The 20,897-nt window shown below is 52.8% G+C and overlaps 3 protein-coding genes and 1 long non-coding RNA gene across 9 annotated transcripts in view; 2 read left to right on the top strand and 2 right to left on the bottom strand.

Moving 5' to 3' along the window:
- TGFB1 (transforming growth factor beta 1) overlaps positions 1–5,511 on the bottom strand; it is a 24,138-nt gene extending 18,627 nt beyond the window's left edge. The window contains exons 1-2 of one of the 4 annotated variants that reach the window (XR_003678392.2): positions 4,144–5,511; positions 968–1,128 (exon numbers count right to left, since the gene is read on the bottom strand). Coding sequence is in view for 2 of the 4 variants with exons in the window: in XM_024132676.3 (XP_023988444.1) it covers positions 968–1,128; positions 4,144–4,498 (516 nt within the window). In the remaining 2 variants the exon portion in view is untranslated. The remainder of the gene's footprint in view (positions 1–967; positions 1,129–4,143) is intronic. The other 3 variants (XR_003678393.2, XM_024132676.3, XM_024132677.3) reach the window with 3 other exon arrangements.
- Positions 5,512–5,776: 265 nt separating this feature from the next.
- Positions 5,777–14,030, bottom strand: B9D2 (B9 domain containing 2). 3 transcript variants are annotated; one of them, XM_028484794.2, is made up of 4 exons: positions 13,711–14,030; positions 12,327–12,418; positions 9,251–9,376; positions 5,777–6,616 (listed from the first exon to the last, which is right to left on the bottom strand). In XM_028484794.2, the coding sequence occupies exons 2-4, from the start codon at positions 12,412–12,414 to the stop codon at positions 6,303–6,305; spliced, it is 528 nt and encodes a 175-aa protein (XP_028340595.1). In that variant the 5' UTR covers positions 12,415–12,418; positions 13,711–14,030; the 3' UTR covers positions 5,777–6,302. The 3 variants fall into 3 exon arrangements, with proteins under 3 accessions (XP_028340595.1, XP_028340594.1, XP_007128175.1); XM_028484793.2 differs by lacking the exon at positions 13,711–14,030 and adding an exon at positions 12,847–12,926 and having other exon boundaries at positions 5,902–6,616; XM_007128113.4 differs by lacking the exon at positions 13,711–14,030 and adding an exon at positions 12,906–13,036 and having other exon boundaries at positions 5,903–6,616.
- LOC129391855 (uncharacterized) lies at positions 6,625–17,878 on the top strand. Its single transcript, XR_008616621.1, has 5 exons — positions 6,625–6,931; positions 9,759–9,831; positions 12,924–13,275; positions 14,024–15,390; positions 17,534–17,878. It is a non-coding gene; the product is annotated as an uncharacterized lncRNA (long non-coding RNA).
- A 2,712-nt stretch (positions 17,879–20,590) lies between these two features.
- The window catches only part of TMEM91 (transmembrane protein 91), a 4,859-nt gene continuing 4,552 nt past the window's right edge, over positions 20,591–20,897 (top strand). Inside the window, exon 1 of the mRNA XM_028484791.1 lies at positions 20,591–20,628. Within this exon, the coding sequence (XP_028340592.1) occupies positions 20,591–20,628 (38 nt within the window). The remainder of the gene's footprint in view (positions 20,629–20,897) is intronic.

Genomic DNA, 20,897 nt, shown 5'->3' with positions numbered 1-20,897 from the left:
CACAGGCCCCAGAGCGCAGGCTCGGTAGTTGTGGCGCACGGGCTTAGTTGCTCCGCGGCATGTGGGATCTTCCCGGACCAGGGCTCGAACCCGTGTCCCCTGCGTTGGCAGGCAGATTCTTAACTACTGCGCCACCAGAGAAGCCCCGAGTTATCACTTTCTAGAAGGTATGTTAGAAGTCATTCCATAACGCCAGTGCTCAGTGGCACCCCAAGAATTACACATTCAATGAGCCTGAGACATTCCAGAGGACTCATGTTCTACAAACCCACGAGTCTGACATGCCACAAAGCTAGACGTTGCAGACGCCTGACATCCATGTGGAATGATCCCCTGGGAGCTGGCAGGATAAAAGCAAATTCTCTAGACTCCAAGAAGTTAACATCAGACAAAGTTCCCTTGTTGTAAGAGTCTAACATCTACTACTGAATCTAACGTTCCACATGACAGGGATTCTAGGTCACATAACCTTCAAGAGAATCCAGAACTTCTTGAGGCTCCAATCTTCCTGGAGACTCTTCTAGCAAAGAGCTAACCAAGAGAACTTTCTGTGATGATGGAAAAGTTCTTTATCTGTGGTGTCCAAAATAGCAGCTGCTAACACCACGTGACTACAGGCCACTTGAACTATGGCCAGTGAGACTGAGGAACTGAATTTTTTCTTTTATTTAATTTTGATCAACATTAAATGGCCACATGTGGCTAGGGGCTACAGTGTGGGGACAGAGCACTTTGAAAGTCTGCAACCTTTACAGAGATTCAAACTTTCAAAAGCCCTGAGTACTTAGAGTCCAACTCCTAAGATTCCGGCCTTCTAAATGTTTAACCTTCTAGGGCTCTAGGAGTCTGAAAGTTTCGGAGCCCTGTGATTCCACAGGATCGGTCACCATGGACCCTGCAGCCACCAGCCTCCCAGCCGCCCCGGCACCGCCCCAGCCCAGGCCACCTCCGGGGCCCTCGCCCCCACCTGGTACAGCTCCACGTGCTGCTCCACTTTTAACTTGAGCCTCAGCAGGCGCAGCTCTGCCCGAGAGAGCAACACAGGTTCGGGCACCGCTTCCCGGAGCTCGGACGTGTTGAAGAGCATATACATGCTGTGTGGGCTACGCTTGATCTTCCCATAGATTTCTAGGCAGAAGGAGACGAGAGGGGGGATGTCAGGGTTTGACAGGGGCAGGGGAGCTGGCGCACCCCAAGTCAAAGAGCCCTGGGTTGGAGTCTAACCCTAACACATTTTAGCTGTGTGACCTTAGGTGACTGGCTTCTCCTCTCCGGGTTTGTTTCCACCTCTTTAAAAGGGATCCTATCCACCCTTCCCTCCCATCAACTGGGAAGTTCCCCCTCAGGACAAAGCTGGCACAGGGGTGGGGACTGCTCTGCTTGCTTAGGCCTCCCCAGCACTCGGAGCCTCAAATGCAAGTTATGTCGCAGCACAGGGATCAAGGGCATTTGAATCGGACTGTGCCTCTACTGCCTTCTTTCTTGGGCAAGTCACAAACCCTCTCGGAGCCTCAGTTTCCTATTCTTTGGGAATGATCAACCTGACATCAAGTTCTCTTCCTCCCAACCCAGGCTCTCCTAACTGAAGCGCTGGAACTTTGGGCAAGTGACTTCCTCTCTGTGTGCCAGATTCTCACGTGTAAGACAAGGACTGATTACAGGAGGACAGTGTGAAATAAGCGAGATGATGCAGATAAAGTATGTAGCACAGAGTCTGCATACAATGCTTACTCTAATGTGTGCGTTCAACAACCCCATGAGGAAGATACGATTAGTATACCCATTTTATAGGTGGGAAAACTGAGGCAAAGAGATGAAACAATTTGCCCCAAGATCACGCAGCCAGGAAGCTGCAGAGTGGGGATTCAAACTCAGCCAGTCTGATTCCAGAGACTGTGCTCTTAACCCCTAGGTTATGCTGCCTCCCTGCTAATGTGACACTACTCTTGTTGTTGTTGTTATTATTATTATTGTTTCCTTCCCCAGCTGGTTAGAGAAGGCAACGTTCATTCTAGGTAAGAATGGCTTTGGGGGCGGGGGAAGGGGAACAGAGAAAATTCGGAAGTTTTCTAGTCTAGGAAAAGTTTGGGGTTGGGAAAGAGGGGGGCAAGCCATGAACTCCTGGATCAACTGGGACAGCTGCTTTAGGCCTCTGCAGTGGGGGCATGGAAATGGTGGAGACATCCGATGAGAAAGGACAGAGGAAGCCCCTTCTGTGGGCCTCCTTCCCCTACTCCTCCCCTCTCTAGCCGGGCCAGCCCCTGCCCCGCACAAAAAAGCCCTATCTTGGCCCAGGGGTTACTCAGCAGACCCCAAAGGAAGGGTAGAGCCCAGGCCTGGGAGACAGATAGGGAAGAAGAGAGATAGAAGGGGCAGGAACCGTCAGAGGGAGAGATGGAGAGTAGGGTATGGAGGAGAAAGAGAGAGAGAGGGAAGAGATGGAGAGACAGAAACTGGGAGACCCAGACTGGGACAGAGAGAGTAACGGTGATGCGGGAGAGATGGAAAGGCAGAGATGGGAGACAGAGACACACGGGAAGAGAGACATAGGGTTTCGGAGCGAGATGGAGGCAGAAGAGTAATGAAGAGAGATTGAAGGTATCAGTGTTGGAAAAAATCTCTACAACCAAGGTGAAGCTACGACGGAAAGGGTGAGACGGAGATGTGGGAGGGTAGGGGTGTCATTCGGCTGAAGCGGCAACTGGGTGCACAAATGGGCCAGAGACCCACAAGCCTAATGCCCAAGAGGGAAAGTGAAAGCAGGGGGGTCGCCCCCAAGCCTCCGGGCCACACGGGACGCCTGGGTCTCCGCGGGCGCCGAGGGGGCGGGCCCAGCGGTAGTGCAGCCCTGAGCTGGGGGTGAAGGGGGCGGGAGGCGCCGCCGCCACCGCGAGGGCGGGGACCGGACCTGCCTCGTCTCGCTCCAGGCTCCGCGCGCGATCCCCGCCCCCCGAGGCACGGGAAGGAAAGGAAGGGAGGGAGGGCTAGGCGGCCGGACGCTGGGGTTTCCCCAGCCTCCTAGAGAGGAACTAGGAGTTTGGGTTCCAGGCTCTCAGCATTCAGCTCTGCGGGGGTTCTCCTGTCCCCTTCCGGAAGCGCAGGCTCCTCCCCCCGCGCGTGGCACACACGTGGGGCTTCCTCACCCCTACCAGTTCGGTTTTCTCACCCGGGTCTTGTAGACTCGCACCCACCCACCTCTCCCTCTAGGCTCGACTCCACACTCAGCCCTCTCCCTTCCATCCCGCGGCGCGGCGGAGGCTCGCTGCTCCCAGCATGGCACCGTCCATCTCTCCTCTGCCCCATCCCACGTCCACCTTTCCCACGCTTGTCTCTCCGCTCTGTATACCCCTTCCCACGACCCAGTATTCTAGGTTTCCTGGGGGCTCGCTTCCTCCGCTGGGCTTCCTCCTCTCACGTCCGTCTGCGAAATAGAGCACCTCCCGGCGCATCCGCGGCATCCCCCTGCGGTCTCCGCTTCTCTCCCGCCAGCTTCCCCCACCCTACGACCTCGCGCCCCCTTTTGACCTCGCATTGATCACCCCCTCCCCGCCTCTCTCTCTAAGCCCTTCCCCAATCCCGCGTGTTCTTCGCGCCGTGTGCAAAAGTGTCCACTCTCCACTTTCTGGAACCTCTGGGGTTCGCTTCACCTAGTTTTTCTCTCCTTCTTGAATCTTCCTGCCTCATGACCCCTGAGCTCTGGGTCAGCTTTCCCCACTACCTCTCCTCTCCCCAATGCCGGGGTCCTCGCTTCTCCCAAAGCGAGCTCCCTCTCTGCGGGCCCCACCCACGACCCCCGCACTCTAGTGCACCCTGCAAGGGGAAGTCTTTTTCTACACCCACCCCCCGTAACTGCTTCGCTTCTCTCCCTCTAAGGGACTCCCCCCGCCCACGATCTCGCATGTTCCTGTAGCCCTCCAAAAGCGGTCCACTCCGCTCACTATCTCCTCTTCAAGACCAGATACCTGGGGGGTAGGGAGCTCAGCCCTATCCTCTTTGAGACTCCCCCTCCCAAGTTCCCGGCGCCCCCGGGGGTCCTCTTCCTCCAGCCAGTTTCCTCTACCGGTAATTTCCTCCCCGTGACCCCTGCACTCCGGCGCCCCCTGGGGGCTCCCCTCCAGGGTTCCCCTGCCCCTCCGAGCTCACCGTTGCTGTTTTCCACCATGAGCACGCGGGTGACCTCCTTGGCGTAGTAGTCCGCCTCTGGCTCAGGCTCAGGTTCGGCACTTTCCCCGGCCACCCGGTCACGGGTACTGTTGTAAAGCGCCAGTACGGCCTCGGGCAGCGGACCGGGCGGCACCTCCCCCTGGCTCGGGGGGCTGGCGAGCCGAAGCTTGGACAGAATCTGGCCTCGGATGGCCTCGATGCGCTTTCGCTTCACCAGCTCCATGTCGATGGTCTTGCAGGTGGACAGTCCGGCGGCCGGCCGGCCAGGCGGCAGCACTAGTAGCCACAGCAGCGGCAGCAGCAGCGGCAGCAGCCGCAGCCCCGAGGGCGGCATGGGGGAGGCGGCGCCCCCGGCACAGCCGAGAGCGCGAGCCGGGCTAGGGTGGGAAGAGGGAGGCCCCGCCCCTACAGGGGCTGGAGGGGGGGGTCTCCCGAGGAAAGGTAGGAGGGTCTGCGGAGTGGGGGAGTTGAGGCCCTCTGGGAGAACGGAGCTGAGCTGGAGGGGAGGCTCTGATGGGTGTGTTCTTGGTATCCCACGGCAAAAACCGAGATGAGCGAGATCTGGTACCAAAGGTGGGTGGTCTTGAATAGGAAAGCTGAGGCAGGTCTGAGATTGATCCCGTCTCCTGGATCCCGGAGGAGAAGAAGGGTCCTTGGATGCGCGGGGGCTCAAGAGAGAGGCTGGGAGCTGGGGGCCGTGCGGGTGGGTGCGACCGATGTCTGGGGTCGAGTCCTCGCGGGAGTCGGGTTTGAGGCTCCTGAGGGCTGGTCCGGAATGGGGGCGCCCGGGGAACGCCGTGTGGGGGGAAGGAAGGGAGCAAGCGTCCGAGGCGGTGCAGGGTGGAGCTGCGGTCTGGGGGCCCCCAGTCCTGCCTCGCGGAGCAGCGCCGCGCGAAGGTCCCCGCGCCTTTGGCTCCCAGCGGCAGCGGAAAAGTCTCAAAACTTTTTTCCTCTTCTCCCAACCAGCTCGTCCCTCCTCCCGCTCCTCCTCCCCCTCCTCCCCGCAGCGGCAGCGGCGGCGGCGGCGGGGGCGGCGGCGGCTCGTCTCAGACTCTGGGGCCTCGGGCTGCTCCTCGGCGGCTCCTTCCTCCGTTCCCGGCTGAGGCCGGCCCCGCGGGCGGCTCCGAGCCGGGGGGTGCCCCGGAGGGGGCGTCCCCCCTGCCCCCGGCCGGGGGCCTCGCTGTCTGGCGGATCCGCGGCGGGAGGAAGGGAGTGGGACGGCCTGGGGCGCGAAGGGCGGCGGCAGCGGCGACCGGCTGGGGCGGCGGGGGGGTTTTGAAGCCGCCCCGGCCCCACCCAGGAAGCTCGGGGGGCGGGGGCGGCCCTCAGGAGGAGGGCATGGGGGGGCCGGTCCACAGTCCTCATCTCGCGTGGGCGGGCTCCAAGGGGGGTCCCTTAAGCCCTGGGGGGAGGGGGCGGGCACCCGGCTCCGCCCCACCAACAGGGTGCTGCCTCCTGGCGGCTGAGCGCTACCAAAGCGGGCGGCTGTGCTGCGTGTGGCTTTGAGGACTGTGCGAGGGTCACCGAGGGAATAAAGACCTGGCGGGGAGGGCTCAATCAGAGGATGGGGTCGCAGGGTACAGGGAATCCGAGGACGACCACCCCGAGTGGAAAGTGGGAAGCTGGGGCAGTGGGGGAGAGGGTCAGCCAGAAGACGGAGCCAGTGGGGAGAGGGTCACAGAGGAGGGGGACCCCCAAGGAGTGGGGGCCATAAGAGCATCACCCAGAATGGGGAGGGGGTCAGAGGTTGAGGCAGAGGACAGGGGAAGGGGGCCTGAGGAAGGAGGGTGACAGTGGGAGGATGGGGCACTGGACATCCAACAGATGAAGGTCAGAAAAGCACTCACATCTGAAAGAACTGCTCTCCTTTACTGAGCCCTTCCATGTGCCAACAGCTTCTCTGCACCCAACCCCTGTGAGCCCACACATTTACTGCCCCCATTTTACAGAAGGGGAAACTGGACCTGGGAGGGGCAGCCACTGGGCTTGAGTTGCTAGTCAAGATAGAAGCCACACCAGCCTTGGCTGGGGTCAGGTCTGACAGTCTCCAGAGCCCACGCTTCTGACCCCTGGGCCATCCTGCCCCTCACTGGGTGTCCAGAGATATGGCTGGGGGCCAGCGGTCCATACAGGGTCCTTCAGCATTCGACGCCATAGCGATCGAAGTGGCGCAGCAGCAGGCCCAGCTCAAGGTGCACGGTGCCACCGGCGGCAGTGTGCAAGCGATAGCGGTCAGCCCCACTGTAGATGGCATCTCCATGCAGCAGCTGAGGCCCGCCACCCACGAAGGCCCTTGCCAGCTGCTCCCGCCAGCTGCCTAGGGGCCGCCATGTGGGGCAGTCCAGCTGGTGGGTGCCTGGACTGCTGGGCACATGGCAAAAGCCATAGCCTGCAAGCTGGCAGCGGCCGAAGCTGTCCTGGGACCATACCTGGAGATGGAGTCGGGGCCAACCTGCAGCACAGGAGGGAGGGAGGCAAAGTGGGATGGGTATAGGCCAGCAGGAGCTCCTGGAGATCCCAGGCCCAGTCCTTCCCTGCCAGGTTTCTGCCCCAGCCTCCTCTCTGGACTCCTACCCCCACAGAGCAGCCAAGGGGATCCTTCTGAATCTGTATTCCTCCCCTGCTCAAAACCCTTCCATGATTCCCCAGTGCACTCAGTATAAAGTCCAACCTCAACATTCAAGGCCCTTTAGGTCTGGCCTCTGTTGACTTCCCTCTCCGTGGCCTCTTCCTCTGTGTCCCCGTCTCAGGGGAGCCCAGTTCCCAGGTGAGTATGTTGGGCCTTGTCCTCGATGCCTCCCTCCTTCCCTCCCCGTGGCCACACCCTGTCCTCTTTTCTGGCCTCAGGGCCTTCTTTCCTGCTCCCTCCAATCCAACTTTCACCTGGCAGCTGGAAGCATCTTTCTCTCCCTTCCATAGGTTTCCCAGTGTCCTCACTCAGAATATAATTCAGCTCTTCAGGCTGTAGGCAAAGCCCTTGGAGACCCAGCCCCATTTCACCCTCTTTTCTGAGTCCCTCCGTGCTAGGCCCTGTTCTAGAAGCTGGGGACACAGCAGTGAACAGAGCAGACAAAAATTCCTGCCCTTGTGCAGCTGACATCTTAAACAACGAACACAGTAAATACGCAAATTATAGGGTACGTCAGATGGTGATAACTGCTCTGGAGAAAAACAAGCTGGGTACGGTGGGTGTAGGCATGCAGTTTTTCTTTTTTTCTTTTTAAAAAACATTTATTTAGTTGGTTGCACTGGGTCTTAGTTGCAGCAGGCAGGCTCCTTAGTTGTGGCATGCGAACTCTTAGTTGCGGCATGCATGTGGGATCTAGTTCCCTGACCAGGGATCAAACCCGGGCCCCCTGCAGTGGGAGCATGGAGTCTTAACCACTGGGCCACCAGGGAAGTCCTGGCATGCAGTTTTAGAAAGGGGGTGATCAAGCAAAACCTTCCTGAGAAGGTGACATCTGAGTGAATGCTTAAAGGAGGAGAGGGAGTGGGGGCTATGTGGATATCTAGGGAAGAGCGCTCCCAGCAGAGGGAATAGCTAGTGCAAAAGCCCTGAGGTGGGAGCTGCCTGGTGGGGCCGATGTGGCTGAAGGAAAGTGAGATGGGGCAGAGGGGGAGGAGGTGACAGAATCAGATTGAGCAGGGCCTTGTGATCCATGGTAAGGTTTTGCCTTTTACCCTGAGGGAGATGGGGACCATAGAGGGTTCTGAGCAGAGGAGGAATGTTACCTAACTTAGGTGTTCACAGGGGGACAGAATAATGGGGCTGAGGTGGGAATACCAGTAAAGAGGCTACTGTAGTAGCCCAGTGAGAGGAGAGGGTGGACAGATCAGGCTGCTGGGAAGAGGGTAGGGGGAGTGGTGGGATTTAGGATGCATTTCAAAGGTGGAGCTAATGGGATTTCCTGATGGACAGAATTGGTGGGGGGGGGGGGGTGGTATGAGAAAAGAGGAAGCAAGGATGATGCCCACATTCAGAGACTCGGGGTCCTTAAGAGCTGAAAGGACTGTTGCCTGCCTCACCTTCCAATCCATCACCCACAAGACAGCCAGAGGGATCTCTTAAAAGCAAAACCTGACTTGTCAGTCGCCTGCTCTGGCTCCCCAGTGCCTTCAGGAATATGGCCTCCACTCTGCAGCCTGGCATTCAAGGCCTTGCAATGGCCTGTCCCCTGTCCCCTGCCACCTCACCCCCTGCAGTCCTCCTGCTCTCCCTCGGTCCTCCAAATGCCCCTGGCTCACTTTCCCCCTTGAGGCTTCCACACATGGCTTTCTGCCCAGAACCCTCTTTCACCTTTCTGTTTTAATAGCTCCTACTGTCCTTTCACAGCAAAGCTCAAACATCCCCCTCTGCCAGGAAGCCCTCCCTGAACTCCCCAGCAGGGTCAGGCACCTCCGCTGGCCTCCCATAGCCCTTCAAGATCCCCCATCCCAGTCCTGCCCACTCTGGGTTACCACTGTCTGAGGGCAGCTCTGTCTCTCCCAAGGGATGATGAACTGTGTGGGGACAGGGCTGGGGAGCTGTCTCAATCACTGATATCTCCCTGGCATCACCTGACACAGGGCAGACACTCAGTAACTATTATTTATATGGTAGAAATATATGGCATATTTACCTAGGCTATTTCCTGGAATCCACCCCTCTTTAATGACCCAAATTTTCTGCCAGCAGAGGTTTTCTGATACCCCTCCTCCCCCACGTATTAATTTCCCCTCTGATCAGCTGAGGAGCCCTACCTGCAGAATAGCCACCAGCCCTCACCTCTCTCTCTCATAACCCCTCCCGGCTTCCTGCTGATTGAAGACTCTCTTGCTTTGTCTCTGTGAAAGCCACCTCCCTCTCCCCGTGGCCCTCCCCTTGACCTTGCCCCGTCCACCCCTGGCCTCTGCCCTACTCCTAACGCACTCTAGAGCCGGCCTGGGGAGGCCTCAGCTCACCCTCTCCAGGGCCAAACCTGGTCAGGAAAGGGACCCAAAGGGCACGGGAGCAGGAACAGCACTTGATGTTTGCAGTCCCCGCAGAACTGAGTGCCGCTAACCCACCTCCCCTTAGTCTAGCCTGGGGCCCAGGCCGGGATCTCACCTTGTAGGCCTTTGGTGGCGAAGTGCAGGTCGATGGGATGGGACCAGTAGGCCATGTCCCCTATCTGGGGAGTGTCCACCTGTGTTTGGCCCTCCCGCACGCCTGACAGGAGCTTCCATGCTGCCCCTGCGGTGAGAGCCAGGACACGGATGAGGCAGGGTGGGGTGGGAGGCAGCCATCAGGAAGGGGATCCCACTGTGGCTGTAGGACCCCATTTCTCCCTGGCATTGGGGAGCAGAGGGTTGCAAAGCATGGACCCTGGAGCCAAATGTCTGGGTTCAAATCCTGGCACTATTTCTTCCTGCCCATGCAACCTTGGGCCAGTTACCTTTCTCTGCCTCCGTCTTCCCATCTGTAAGGTGGGTGTAATAATAATGCATTCCTCCCAGGCTCGTGAGAAGATTAAATGAGTTAATACACACGAGGCACTGAGAACAGTGTCTGGGGCACAGTGAGTGCTGGATGAGCGCTGGGGATCATTTTACTACTATTCTCACTCCACGTTTAGAGGCCTAGTCCAAGGACTGAGATGGAGCCAAGGCGGTCCTTCACAAGCAGAAGCACAGAGCAAATCGTGAACGGTACGTCATAATAGCAATCCTACTGAGGGTGATAATAATAGCAAAAATGCACCGACTGCTTACTAAACGCCAGACGCTGTGCTAAGCGCTTTAGTAATGAATTCATTTAATCCACCCTCTGGGACTCTTAATCCCCGCCCCACCCCCAGTTTACAGACTCTCCTCCACAGGAGGAGAGTCTACAAGGCCTTACATGGCCTGGCCTGTGCCCCACCCCCAACCCCTTCCTGAACTCATCTCCCATCACTTTCCCCATTCCTCACCACCCTCTAGCCTCACTGGTCCTATTTTTTTCCCCTCCTCAGGGCCTTTGCACTGGCTGTTCCCTCTGCCTAGAAAACTCTGCTCCTGGATGTCCCCATGCCTGGCTTTTTTTCATCCTTAAGGGATCAGCTCAAGTGCCACTTTCACAGAGGGGTTCTCCCTCACCCTCCTATCCCAAAACTAACCACTCCCTCTCCCATCATCTCTCATCTCATTTCTTCCTAGTACGTAGTACACTATCTGTAATCATTGCACTCACGTCTTTACCTGCTTATTTCTTTTCTCTCTCCCCTGCTGTGAGCCCCAAGACAGCAGGGATGTTGTAAACTACTTGATCCCTAGAACCTCAAACCCAGATCTTGGTACACAGAAGGTGTTCAGTAAATGTTTGTTGGACAAATAAATGACCCTAGGAGGTGGGGGCTAATACAATCCCCATTTTACAGGTAAAGAAACCTTTACCTTTCATTCCACAAACCTTTACTGAACACCTACTCTGTGCCAAGCACTGTTCTCCATGCTGGGGCTACAGCAGGACCGCAGCAGACCAAGGTCCCATGGTGGAGCTGATTCAAATGGAGCTCTGCTTTCGTTTTTAGGTTTTCATTATTTGTTCTTTTTGGCCGTGCCACACCACACGTGGAATCTTAGTTCCCCGACCAGGGATTGAACCCGTGTCCCCTGCAGGCGCAGGGGAAGCTCGGAGTCTTAACCACTGGACCGCCAGGGGAAATCCCTCAAATGGAGCTCTGACTGACGGCAGAGACCAAGCCCTTTATCTGACTCGCCTTGGCTCTCTATTGGATTAACTGCCCCCTACCCCCCTTCTCCCTGACCAACAGCCCCCTGAAATAATAAAAATCATGTTGGTTACTGCTCCCTTGCGGGCCAGGTGAGGAAAGCACCAAGCCTTGAGTCAGGATCCTCACATACAAGACTTCCTAACACCCCTATAAAGGACAAATAGTCACACTTTACAGATAAGAAAACTGAGGCTGCGAGAGGGAATAGCACTTGCCAGGTCACAGAGCAAGTGAGCGGAAGGGTACTGGAAACCAAGTCTGATTCCAGGCCTTGCCTCTTATTTGCTCAGCTGGAGGATCCCAATTTCCCAGGGAATCTCAACCACCAACCTACCCACCAGTGAAATCGCAAAGAACCCCAGGCCTGAAAAGATGATGATGGCAGTGGCCACACTCATTTCTTGGGCATTTATCTGTGCCAGGCAACATACCTAGGGCTTTACGAACAAGAGCCCATCCAATTTTTACACAAGCCAGGCAAACACTTACTGAGGACTTACAAGTCTAGGCCCTCTTCTAAGTGCTATTGATATTCATTTAGTCCTCACAACAACCCCATGAGGTAAATAGTGTTATTATTCCCGTTTTATAGACAGGGAAATCGAGGCAAAGACAAGTGGCCAGGGTCACATAATTAATAAGCAAGAGCTGGTTTTGAAACCCAGGCAGACTGTGCTCTTAACCTCAGCACTCTGCTGCCTCAGCTGCTATTAGCTTCATTTTCAGACAAGGAAACAGGCTCAGAGAGGTCAAGTCCAAAGGCGCCCAATCAGTAGGCAAGGGAGTTCATATTTGAGCCCAGACCTGGTGGCCTGTGGCCCTAGCCATCACACCATCCACCACACTATACTGCCTCTGATGGAGAGGCATGAAAATTGAGACCTCCAAGGTCCCTCCTGGGCCTGTGTGGATGGACTTGGATGACAGTCAGAACAGGGTTCCTACATTCTCACAGAGAAATATGAATACAGGAGGGTGGCCCCTCCTCTTCATTTCAAGATGGAAACTTCCATTTTACATTAACAGCTCAATAAATGGAGATGGTTAAGCAAAGAGTTAAGATGGGGGAGGCACCCAGAGCACCCCCTAAGACAGTGAATGAAGTCCAAGCAGTGTCGTTACCACCGTCAAGTGTTTTGAGGACTGGGAGTGTGTGTTGGGGGTAGCTGGGTGGGTCCAGCCTATAGTCTCATATCCTTAGGGAATGTGTGTTGAGAGAGTGGGAGTCTGAGTCCCCAGAGATGCGATGGGAAGGGACAATAAGAAGGGAGCCTGAGACTCACATGAACAAAGCGTGGTCAGGGTTAGGAGTCCTGAGAGCCCATGGAAGCTGAGGATCAGGCACTGAGGTCAGGGGATCAAGGAAAGTAGGTGGAGGCGTCTAGGCTGCGGGGTGTTGGTGGGGAAATGAACCATGCCCGGGAATACCTGTGTGGATGCCCCACTTGCAGAAGAGGCTACTTTCCGAGAAACCGGTGGCCCCCATGATCTGCCCAATCACGTGCACCTCAGCCATGGCCCTGAGGGGGGAAAATATAATCACAGCCTTATGAGAAAAGTGTACAATTATCTCCACCTAATAGATGGGAAAACTGAGGCCCACCAAGTAAGGAGCAGTACTTGGGATTCCAAGCTAGCTTCGTCAAGCCACTGAGGCTGCGGTCTTAACCATACTAACTGCCTCTCCAGGAGAGCCGCAGAAAAATGAGGGGCGAGAAACGGACGCTCCAAGAAGCTGGCATCTAACTCTGCCTGCCTCTAAAATAACCTTTTCATCCTGCTCAATGCAGCGGAAAGTCCCGCCCCAGGGGCACATGGCTCCGCCCACAACACAAAAGCACCGCCTCCTCGGGTCAGATTTCCGCCCCCCCACCGCCATGAGGCGCATGCGTTTTAAGTGCACGGCACCTCAGCTCCACCTCTGAGCCTGCGCATGCGTTAGTCCTACCTCAGAGCGTCTAACGGTTAGGAGAGGCGAAAGCGGGGATTGGAGTTCATGGACCTGACCTGTCCCTCTCTCCGCAGGCGCTGACTTCCCAGGCCTAGCTCGCGCCTCGCCCAGGACCTTCCCGGCAGCAAGATTGCTGAGACGCCGATCCCTCCGAAGCCGCGCCCGCCTCCCGGCTCCCTGGTTGTTGCTGGGGCAACGGCAGCCTCCTCCCCTGGCCTTGTCCCCGCCCTGCGGGTCGCTAATTGGCCCTAGCAATCTGTGGGGGGCGGGGATAACCTGTGATGGACACTTTCTCTCCCCCCTCTCCATTTTGGGAAAGGCGTCTCTCCAACCGCGAACCACGGTTCAGCCATTTGCGGCGTGGCCTTATGTGGCCATCTTGAGCGTGGATGAGGAAGTTTGGGCACCAGATACTCTCATAACAGAGTAAGCAAATCCATCGATGTCCCGTGCCCCCTAAAACTCTCTCTCAACCGGGGCCACATGTCAGAGACTTGAGCCAGAGCCAGGGGGGAAATCTCCCTCACGTCATTGTGTGCAACCCCCTGCCTCATAACTGGAAAAACAAAAAACCTCCTTCAGAGAAGTTGGGGAGGGGGGTTCCGTTTTAGAATTCCTCCAAGCTCCTCAAGAACTGATAAATTCAACTTCCTTCACTGTTAGTGCTGATTCTGAGCAAGCAGGGGATGGGTTGGGGGAAGGGGTAGGAGAAATGAGGAACTGAGGCCTCTTTATCTGCAAAAAATCCTGTTTTTGAAGACTGGACTCTGTCAGTAACTTGTGACCTTGCACAGCTCTAGGTCTCAGTTATCGCATCCATGTAATGGACACAAGGGGAATGACTGAGTCAGAGGCACTCACACATTCTGATTTCCTGAGCCGGTGCCTTCCCCATTGTAGTTCGTGCCTTATTCCTCCAGCCCAGACCGGGAGTCCAAAAGGAACTTACTCCTCTACTTCTGCAAAAGTTAGAGTCACCAGCTGAAAGTTATAGGGAGAGGGCAACGTTTCAATAGGATAGTATTTATATAGATAAAATAATTCAATAGCTATACAATTCAATAATATTTCACTAATAGGTATATTTGAAAGCTACCATTTATCTAGTGATTTCTCCGTGCCAGCCGCTGTAAACTGATTGTTTTGCATGCATGATCGCCTTTAATCCTCACAGATATCCCACAGGGTGGATAATTATCAGCCTTATTTAAGATGAAGAAATTAGGGGAAAATCGTTTGCCTTAAACCAAATTGATGGGCTTCCCTGGTGGCGCAGTGGTTAAGAATCCGCCTGCAGGGGACACGGGTTCAAGCCCTGGTCCAGGAATATCCCACATGCCGCGGAGCAACTAAGCTCCTGCACCACAACTACTGAGCCTGCGCTCTAGAGCCCTTGAGCCAGAACCACTGAAGCCCGCGTGTGCCTAGAGCCTGAGCTCGGCAACAAGAGAAGCGATGAGAAGCCGGCGCGCCGCAACGAAGAGTAACCCGCGCTCGCAGCAACTAGAGAAAGCCCGCGCGCAGCAACGAAGACCCAACGCAGCCAAAAATAAAATAAATAAATAAATTTATTTTAAAAAAACCCAAATTGATTATAGTTCTGGCTCACTCCGTCCCCACACCTTATGTTCTTAACTTCCTGCTGTCCTGCCTCTTTTGTATACACATCTCCCAGTATCAAAGGAATATGGAGGTTATTGGTGTCATCCTCAACTCCATCACTTACCACGTCCAACCAGTCATCAGAGTTCCATACATGGGACTTCCCTGGCGGTCTAGCGGATAAGACTCCGCGCTTCCACTTCAGCGGCCATGGGGTTCGATCCCTTGTTGGGGAACTAAGATCCTGCATACCACGTGGCATGGCCAAAAAACAAACAAAAGTCTCATACAATGCTCCTTCTTAAATATTTTTTTCTTCAGTTGGTTTCTTTCCCACTGGTTGACATTAGTGATTAAGAAAATGCTTCCCAGTTCAACTACCTGGATTTAAGTCTTAGCTCTGGCTCTCTGTGTGACCTTTAGCCTCTCTGTACCTTAGTTTCCTCATCTGTAACGTGAGAATGAGTGATGGTACCCACCTTGTTAGATTATTGTCAGGATTTAATGAATGTATGAAGCTGTTTTAAAATATGTCCACAGATTCTTTGACACTCCTTCTTTCACTAGGCGCAGTCTAATTTCCCTCCTCTTGAGTATAGGCTGCACTTTGTAACTTGCTTCTAACCAGCAGAATATGGTAGAAGTGTTGCTGTGTGACTTCTTAGACTAAGCCATAAAAGGCATTGAGGCTTCCTCATCCATCTCTCTATTGAATGGCTCACTTTGAGAGAGACCAGCCACCATTTGTGACAGCAGTGAAGCAGCCAGAGGAGAGACCCAAATGGAGAACAACCAAGGCCCCATGCCAACAAACCAGCACCATGTGAGTGACCCATCTTGGAAGGACATCTTTCAGCCACATCAAATCTTCCAGTGACTGTTGCACCTGGCCAACATGCTGACTGTAGCTTCACGACACCCTGAGCGAGAACCAGCCAGGTAAGCCGTCAACAGATTCCTGACCAACAGAAACTGTCTGATGGTAAAGTTTGTTTATTTATTTATTTATTATTTTTGGCTGTGTCAGGGCTTCGTTGCTGCACGCGGGCTTTCTCTAGTTGCGGCAAGAGGTGGCTTCTCCTGTTGTGGAGCATGGGCTCTAGGGCGTGCAGGCTTCAGTAGCTGTGGCTCGCGGGCTCTAGAGCGCAGGCTCAGTAGTTGTGGCACACAGGCTTAGTCGCTCCGCGGCATGTGGGATCTTCCCGGACCAGGGATCGAACCCCTATCCCCTGCATTAGTAGGAGGATTCTTAACCACTGCGCCACACGGGATAATGTTGTTGTTTTAAGCCACTAAGTTTTGGGGGATAATTTGTTATGCAGCAATAATAACGAATACAAATGCCTAATGAAATTAGGGCAGTGCCTGGCACATAAGAAGCACTATAAATGTTTGTTATTATGGATGTTTTTTATTGTTTATGTTGTTGTTACTGAAATAGCATATTTTACTTTTTTTTTACGAGACGCACACTGAATATTTATGTACTTTTCTTTTTAAAAAAAATTATTTATCTTAATTATTTATTTTTGGCTGTGTTGGGTCTTCGTTGCTGCACGCGGGCTTTCTCTAGTTGCGGTGAGTGGGGGCTACTCTCCGTTGCGGCGCGCGGGCCTCTCATTGTGGTGGCTTCTCTTGTTGCGGAGCGTGGGCTCTAGACGCGCGGGCTTCAGTAGTTGTGGCTCACAGGCTGTAGAGCGCAGGCTCAGTAGTTGTGGGGCACGGGCTTAGTTGCTCCGCGGCATGTGGCATCTTCCCAGACCAGGGCTGGAACCCATATCCCCTGCATTGGCAGGCGGATTCTTAACCACTGCGCCACCAGGGAAGTCCCTGTACTTTTTATTCTTAAAGTTTTTTAAATTGTGATAAAATACACGTAACATAAAATTTACCATTTTAACCATCTTTACGTGTACAGTTCCGTGGCATTAAGTACATTCACATAATTGTGCAACCAATCTCTAGAACTCCTTTCATCTTGCAAAACTGAAACTCTGTACCCATTAAACAAAAACTCCCCATCCCTCCCTTCCTCTGGCCCCTGGAAACCACCTATTTACTTTCTATTTCTATGAATTTGACTACTCTAGGTGCCCCGTCTGTGTAGAATCATTATTTGTCCTTTTATTACTGGCTTATTTCATTTAGAATAATTTAGCATAATGTCCTCAAGGATCATCCATGCTGTAGTGCATGGCAGAATGTCCTTCTTTTGTTTTTTAATTATATGGCAATTATTTATTTATTTATTTATTTTGAAGTATAATTGACCTACAACACCATGTTAGTTCCAGGTGCACAACATAATGATTCAGTATTTCTATACATTACAAAATGGTCATCAAAGAATTTCCTTCTTTTTTAAGGCTAAATAATATCCCATTTTATATATACACCCCATTTGCTTTATCCATTCATCTGTCGATGTACAGTTGGGTTGCTTCCACCTTTTGGCTATTGTGAATAACTCTGCTATGAACATGGGTGTACACACATCTCTTCAAGACCCTGCTTTCAGGACTTCCCTGGTGGTGCAGTGGTTAAGAATCCGTCTGCCAATGCAGGGGACACGGGTTCTATCCCTGGTCTGGGAAGATGCCACATGCCGCAGAGTAACTAAGCCCGTGCACCACAATTACTGAGCCTGCATTCTAGAGCCCGCGTGCCACAACTACTGAAGCCCACGTGCCACAACTACTGAACCTGCATGCCACAACTACTGAAGCCTGTGCGCCTAGAGCCCACCTCCGCAACAAGAGAAGCCACCACAGTGAGAAGCACGCGCACTGCAATGAAGAGTAGCCCCCTCTCACCACAACTAGGGAAAGCCCGCACACAGCAACAAAGACCCAACACAGCCAAAAATAAATAAATAAATTTATTTTAAGAATTTATTAAATTTATTTTTTTAAAAAAAGACCCTGATTTCAGTTCTTTTGGGTGTACACTCAGAAGTGGAATTGCTGAGTCATATGATAATTCTATTTTTAATTTTTTGAGGAAGTGCTGTACTGATTAACTGAGTGACTGTTCATATTCTTTTACATCTTGCTTTTTTTGTTTTTTTGGCGGCGCTGTGCAGCTTGTGGGATCTTAGTTCCCTGACAGCGATTGAACCCAGGCCCTCGGCAGTGAAAGCGCTGAGTCCTAACCACTGGACCACCAGGGAATTCCCACATCTTGCATTTTTCACTCAGTGATACATCTTGGAAAGTTATCCATATCTTTAGATCTAACTTGCTCTTTTTCAAAAATAAATGTTTTGAAGTGTACAGAAAAGTGCACAAATCATAAGTGAACAGCTGAATTAAATTTCATAAACTGAACACACCTGGTAACCAGAACTCAGCTCATGAAAAGAACATGACCAGCCCCTCCAGGATGCCCTTCATGCCTCTTCCAGGATGCCCCCAAAGGAAACCACTAACTGGACTTCTAACAATATAGATTAATTTTGCCTGTTTTCGTACTTTATATAAATGAAATCTTGCAATATGCATTGTTTTGTGTCTGCTGTCTTTTGCTCAGTGTTTTGTTTGTGAAATTCATCCCATGCTATTGCATGTGGCTGTAGCTCTTTCATTCTCATTGCTATATAGTTTCCTCTGTGTGAAGATGCTACACTTTATCCATCTGTTGATGGGAATTTGTTTTTTGGTGGACATATGTTCATATCTGATTGGACTGGAATTGCTGGGTCATAGGATACGTTCAGCTACAGTAGAAACTGCCCAACAGTTTTCCTAGTGGTTGGACCAATTTGGATACCCACCAGCAGTGTATGAGAGTTTCCCCACTCTATATCCTCACCGACACTTCCTGGTGGTGTCTTCTTTCATTTAGCCATTCTGGTGGGTGTATATTGGTATCGCACGGTGATTTTAATTTGAATTTCCCTGATGATCAGTTGAGTAACTTTTAAAATGTTCATCTCTCCCTTGGATTTCCTCTTTCTGTGAAGTTTTGTTCAGTTCTTTTGCTTGCTTTTCTGCATACACACACACACACACACACATATACACACACATATGCAAATATATTATATTCGTAAATATAATTCATAATCTTATATTAGTAAAATTCTCCTAAGAACAAGGGGATTCTCCTATATAACCATAATACTAATTTAACATTTCCCCAAGTATCAGTTTAAGATTGATAGAAAACTATCATCTAATTTATAGTTTATGTTCAAATTTCTCCCATTGTCCCAATAACATACCTGTCACCATCTGCTTTCCATCCGGGATCACACTTTGTTTAGTTGTCATGTTTCTTTAGTCACCTTTAATCTAGAACCGGCTGCCAGCTTTTAAATTTTTGTTATTGTTTTGGTTTTCATGACACTGACGTTTTTAAAGTGTACAGACCAAGTTACTTTATAGAGTGTCCCTCAGTTGGGCTTTGTCCCATGTTTTCTCATGATTCAATTCGGATGATGCATTTTTGGCAGAAAAACATCACAGAAATGACGTTGTGTCCTTTTCAGTGCATATCAGGAGGCACACAATGTTCATTTGTCCCGATACTGGTGATGTTAACTTCTGTCACCTGGTGTTAGGTGGTGTCTGCTGGTGTTGTCCGTTAATACTATTTTTTTCCCTTTGTAATTAATAAGTAATCTGTGGGAGGATACTTTGAGACTGAATAAATATCCTGTTCCTCATCAAACTTTCACTCAGTGGTTTAGGCTTCTGTTGATGATCCTGGCTGGAATTTTGTGTTTAATATTCCAGGACCATCACAAACCCCAAGAGGCCTGGGCCTCTAGTGAAATCCTGGAAGGGGTGGGGAGACTGTACGAGGCTGATGGTGGCCAGAGAGATCTACTGGAAGTGAATAAATCTCTACGGTGGCCTAGGGGGTCGAAGGGACCCACATTGCTCAGGGATTTGGTAAAAAACTGAGGCTGGTGGGAATTCATGCCCTCACCCCACAAATATGTATCAAAGCCCTGCTTGGGGCCAGGCACTGTTCTAGGCCCTGAGGCACAGCAGTAAACAAAAGACATCAAATCCCAGCCGAGCTGGAGCTGGCACTGGTGGGAAGATTCAAACCAGCAGAAATATGTAATATGTTTCATAGTGATAAGAGCGAGGTTAAGCAGATACAGAGTAACAAGGGGGTCTCTCCCCATAAAACAGTTCTGCCCCCTCTCCTTCTCATCTGTGCTCCTGTGGGTCTCCCTGCCTGTTGTCTGCCGGAAACTCTGGCTGAGCCAACGTCACTTCCAGACACCGTCTGTTCTCCCCAGGAGTGGGGCCTGTACCAGCTCCAGCGTCTGGATTCTTGGCACGGAGCCCCAGAGCCCTGGAGCGAGGGAACGCTGGCCTGCCCCCTATCAGGAAGGGAATACTCCAGTTTGGCTGTCTGGGACTGGTGAGATGGAGGGCTTCCGAGAAAGAGAAGCCAGTGCAAGCTGGGTGGCCTCCCTGAAGGAGGTGGAGGACTGCTGGGCGAGAAGAGTCCTTAATTAGACGGATGTAAATAATTATATTCCTAAACACCATCAAACACGTTCAGAGTGCCTAGTTTGGGGCAAATGTTGGACATTTGTTATGGCACCTAATCTAAGTGCTTTATATATGTTATCACATCTAAGAGGCAGGGGGTATTTACCCTATTTCACAGATGAAGAGATTGGGGTTCAGAGAGGTGATGCCATTATCCAGAGGTCACACAGCGAGTGCTTTGAAGAGCCTGGAAAGGAACTCAGGTCTGTGTGGGTCCAACCACTAACTCATAACCCACCACCTGTACCACCTGCTAAGCAGCACGCCATCCCTGGCCCACTCCCAGCACTGCCCCTTTCTCTGGAAGCCCCCGCCGCACCTTCTGCCTCTGCTTTCTCCCCTCCACTTGGGCCGGCAAGAAATACAGCCCTGGGTTACAATCTGCGGGTCGGTCCTAGTCCCAGTTGTTTACCTTGGCCAAGTGAGCACACATCTCTGAGCCTCAGTTTCCTTAACTGCCTAATAGGGGTAGAAATAGAGCTACTGAGAGGAGTCCGTGCGTTGCTGAACGTAGGGTATCTAACCCCCGCGCCGGGCGTAGTCTGCACTCAGTGACCCGGCGGCACGCTTTTAGGCAAGTTCTAACTCTCTGCGCCCATTTCCTCCTGGGCACGACAGGACAATCAATGATAGCGCCTCTTAGGTCGTTCTCGGGAATAAACGTGTACGTGTATATGTAAAGCACTAAGAACCGTGCCCACAGTTAGCCGGGGTTGCTGTTTTTACTGTCGGGGAGGGGGGAGGGCAGTGGGGTGGAAGCAGGGCCAAGCCAGGAAGGCTCTGGAGAATCGGGGCGCCCCGTCCTCCGTCCTGCAGCGTTTGGGTCTGGGTTCGGGACGTCAGGGCCCGCTGACCTCGGAGACCTCCGCCTGCCCCTCCGCACCCGGGGTGGCAAGGGCCAGCGCCGGGCGCTGACGTCGGCCTTCAAGGCCC

The sequence above is a fragment of the Physeter macrocephalus genome, unplaced genomic scaffold (assembly GCF_002837175.3).
Source record: "Physeter macrocephalus isolate SW-GA unplaced genomic scaffold, ASM283717v5 random_238, whole genome shotgun sequence".
In the NCBI taxonomy this organism is placed as follows: domain Eukaryota; kingdom Metazoa; phylum Chordata; class Mammalia; order Artiodactyla; family Physeteridae; genus Physeter; species Physeter macrocephalus.
This window is presented reverse-complemented; position numbering and strand designations above follow the sequence as displayed.